Below are 3011 nucleotides of genomic sequence, written 5' to 3' on the forward strand. Positions count from 1 at the left end.
TTTTCCCACTTTTCCCACTTTTTTCCCACTTCTTTTCCCTCTTTTCCCACTTCTTTTCCCTCTTTTCCCACTTCTTTTCCCGCTGCTTTTCCCGCTTTTCCCACTTCTTTTCCCACTTCTTTTCCTGCTTTTCCCACTTCTTTTCCCACTTCTTTTCCCACTTTTCCCACTCCTTTTCCCGCTTCTTTTCCCACTTTTTTTCCCACTTTTTTCCCCAGGGATCGGCGGGAGCGGCACCGCTCCAAGAGCCGGGACGGGACGCGCGGGGACAAATCCGTGACCATCCAAGCGCCGGGAGAGCCTTTGCTGGACAACGAATCCACGCGGGGGGACGAGAGGGTGAGCGGGGAAAGGTTTGGAATCCCGAGGGAGGGATCCCGGGAGCTTCCCGGCGGAATTTCCCGGCGGAGCGGTCCAGCCGGTCCAGCCGGTCCCTGGAAAAGGAGAGAATGAAAGGAGAGGCGGCTCCGCTGGCGCCTCGGGAAGAGCCGGGGGTGGGAAACGCCTCCCGGGATCCGACCCCGACGGATCCAAACCTTCGGGATTTGCCCCAAATTCCCGGCTGGATGGAAGCAGAGGAGGCTGCGCCGCCCCAGCCATCCCTGGTGCCCCTCATTCCCGAATCCTGGAATTCCTCCAAGCCCCATCCCGGCCTTTCATCCTCTCCCAACCCGCCCACGCCGGCGGCTCCGGCGGCTTTTCCTGGGAATGGCGCTCCCAAAGCCGCCCTTCCCGTCCCTCTGGAAAGCTCCGGTTTGGAGCGAAATCCATGGAATTGCTCGGAAGGGACCTCAGGGATCATCCCACGGGCAGGGCCCCGCCTCCCGCTCTCCCAGGGCTGGAATTGGGCACTTCCAGGGATGGGGAATCCGTGGAAAAACCCGCGCCCGCACAGGGAAGAACATCCCGGTTTTCCCGCAGAAATTTATCGGGGGAAAATTCCCACGCGGAAAAAAATTCCAGGAAATGTCCCCAGCGCCCAAAACCCGGGATGAGGGAAAGGCCCACGGAGAGGGGAAGGAATCCAGCTGGGAAGGAATCCGGGATTTTTGGGATGGGAGAGAGGGGGGGTTCTGGAGCAGGGAAGGGCCCGTCCGCAGCGATTCCCGGCGATTCCCGGCGCGGGGGCGTGCCGGGCGTGTTCCGTCTGGCCCCGCCAGCCCGGGGGGGGTTTGCTGGGAAGTCTGGGAGCTTCCCGATCCCAACGCTGCCGGAGCTTTCCCAGAGGGAAAAGAATTCCCGGCGGAATCGCCGCTCTCCCGGTTCAGGGCTGAGGTTCCGCCACCCCCCGAGGAGGGCGATGGCTCCGGGAAGCGCTCCCGGCTTGGAGGTGGGATGGGGGTTTGGAGATGGGAGTGCAGCTCTGGGATTGGAGGAATTCGGGAAGGAGCCCTGGGAATGTCCCCGGTCACTGTCCAGGTGACAATTCCTGGTTTGGAGGGGTGGAAAGTGGGAGGTCCTGGGGGTCGGGTGGGACACGGAGCCACCTTTGGAATGTCCCTGGGAGGTCCTGGAGGTCAGGTGGGACACGGAGCCACCTTTGGAATGTCCCTGGGAGGTCCTGGAGGTCAGGTGGCCACCTGGGACATGGAACCACCTTTTGGAATGTCCCCAGTCCCTGTCCAGGTGACAATTCCTGGTTTGGATCTGTGGTGGGTGGGAGCTCCTGGAGGTCAGGTGCCACCTGGACCAGGTGGGGACACGGAGCCNGGAATTTGGGATTTCTCCAGGGAATCCCGAGCAATTCCCTGGGAATTTGGGATGGGGGAATTCAGTAAAGGGATTTGGGATTTCTCCAGGGAATCCTGAGCATTCCCTGGGAATTTGGGATAAGGGAATTTAGGGAATTAGTGGGAATTCCCGAATCCTGGAATTTTTGCCGGGAATTCAGGATTCCAGGACCCTCCAGCTCTGCCGGGATTGGATATTTGGGATGATTTTCCCATGGAAAAAATGTTGGGAAGCGTGGGAAGAGGCTCAGGGAAGGTTGGATCCCCATCCCTGGAGGCGTCCCAGGAATTCCTGGAATTCTGGAAGTCGATCCATCCCAGCTCGGTGACCTCGGACAATCCCGGGATCCTGGGTTTGGAATCACATCCTGGATTCCCGGCTGGATCCCGGGGTTGGATCCTCCTGGAAAAGGAGCCTTGGGATTCTCCCACCTCATTCCCAATTCCTCCAGGATGGGAATCCCGGATCCTTCATCCGCCGGATTCTCCCTCTCCGAGTGGGATCTTTTTTCCCAGGAAAACTCATTCCCGGCTTTCCCAGAACCCCGGATCCGCCTGGACAGGGACGGAAGGAGCGGAATTTCCTCTTGGAATTCTCTGGAGCCGTTGGGAAGAACCTTTCCCACCCGGAAACGCTTGGATTTATTCCTTATTTTTAACCATTTTCCCTTTTTTTTTCCCCGGGAATATTTGAATCCCAAACCTTGGATTTGGGGTTCGGGGCTTCGATCCCGAGCCCCATCCCAGGAAAAATTCCAGCCTGGACTTGAAGATGTTGGGAATGGCGAAGCCTCCCCGGCCCTGGGGGGATTTTTTGGGAGCTTTGATCCTCCCGGGATTAAAAAAATGGGAATTTTCCTCCTCCTCTTTTGCATCCGGCTCTGGCTCCCGGCGTCTCCCGGAGCCCAGGAATCCATTCCCGACTTTTCCAGGGCAGCGGAACCAGCTCTGCTGGGAAAGATTCCAAGAAAAATCCATTTTTTTTTAATCCCTCTGCTGGAAGGAGAGAGGACGAGGAGCTCACGGATTCCTGCCGGAATTCCCGGGATCCTGGAATTCCCGGGATCCGGGGATCGGCGGAAATCTGGGAAAAGCTCCTGAATTCCTGGGGTTTGGCCGGGATCTGGGAATTGGCGGGATCCTGGAATTGCTGGGGTTCGGGGATTGGCGGGAATTTGGGAAAAGCTCCCGGAATTCCTGGGTTTTCACTGAGATCCGGGAATTGTCAGGAATTTGGGAATTGTCAGGAATTTGGGAATTGTCAGAAATTTGAGAATTCTC

At 57.9% G+C, this 3011-nt stretch overlaps 1 protein-coding gene across 1 annotated transcript in view; it reads left to right on the forward strand.

The window, feature by feature from the left end:
- Positions 1 to 165: 165 nt before the first annotated feature.
- The window catches only part of VANGL2 (VANGL planar cell polarity protein 2), a gene marked incomplete at its 5' end in the record, with an annotated part of 13019 nt that continues 10173 nt past the window's right edge, over positions 166 to 3011 (forward strand). The window contains one exon of the mRNA XM_015616343.3: positions 166 to 339. Coding sequence (XP_015471829.2) covers positions 166 to 339 — 174 coding nt within the window. The remainder of the gene's footprint in view (positions 340 to 3011) is intronic.

Source organism: Parus major, unplaced genomic scaffold, assembly GCF_001522545.3.
Source record: "Parus major isolate Abel unplaced genomic scaffold, Parus_major1.1 Scaffold415, whole genome shotgun sequence".
NCBI lineage: Eukaryota > Metazoa > Chordata > Aves > Passeriformes > Paridae > Parus > Parus major.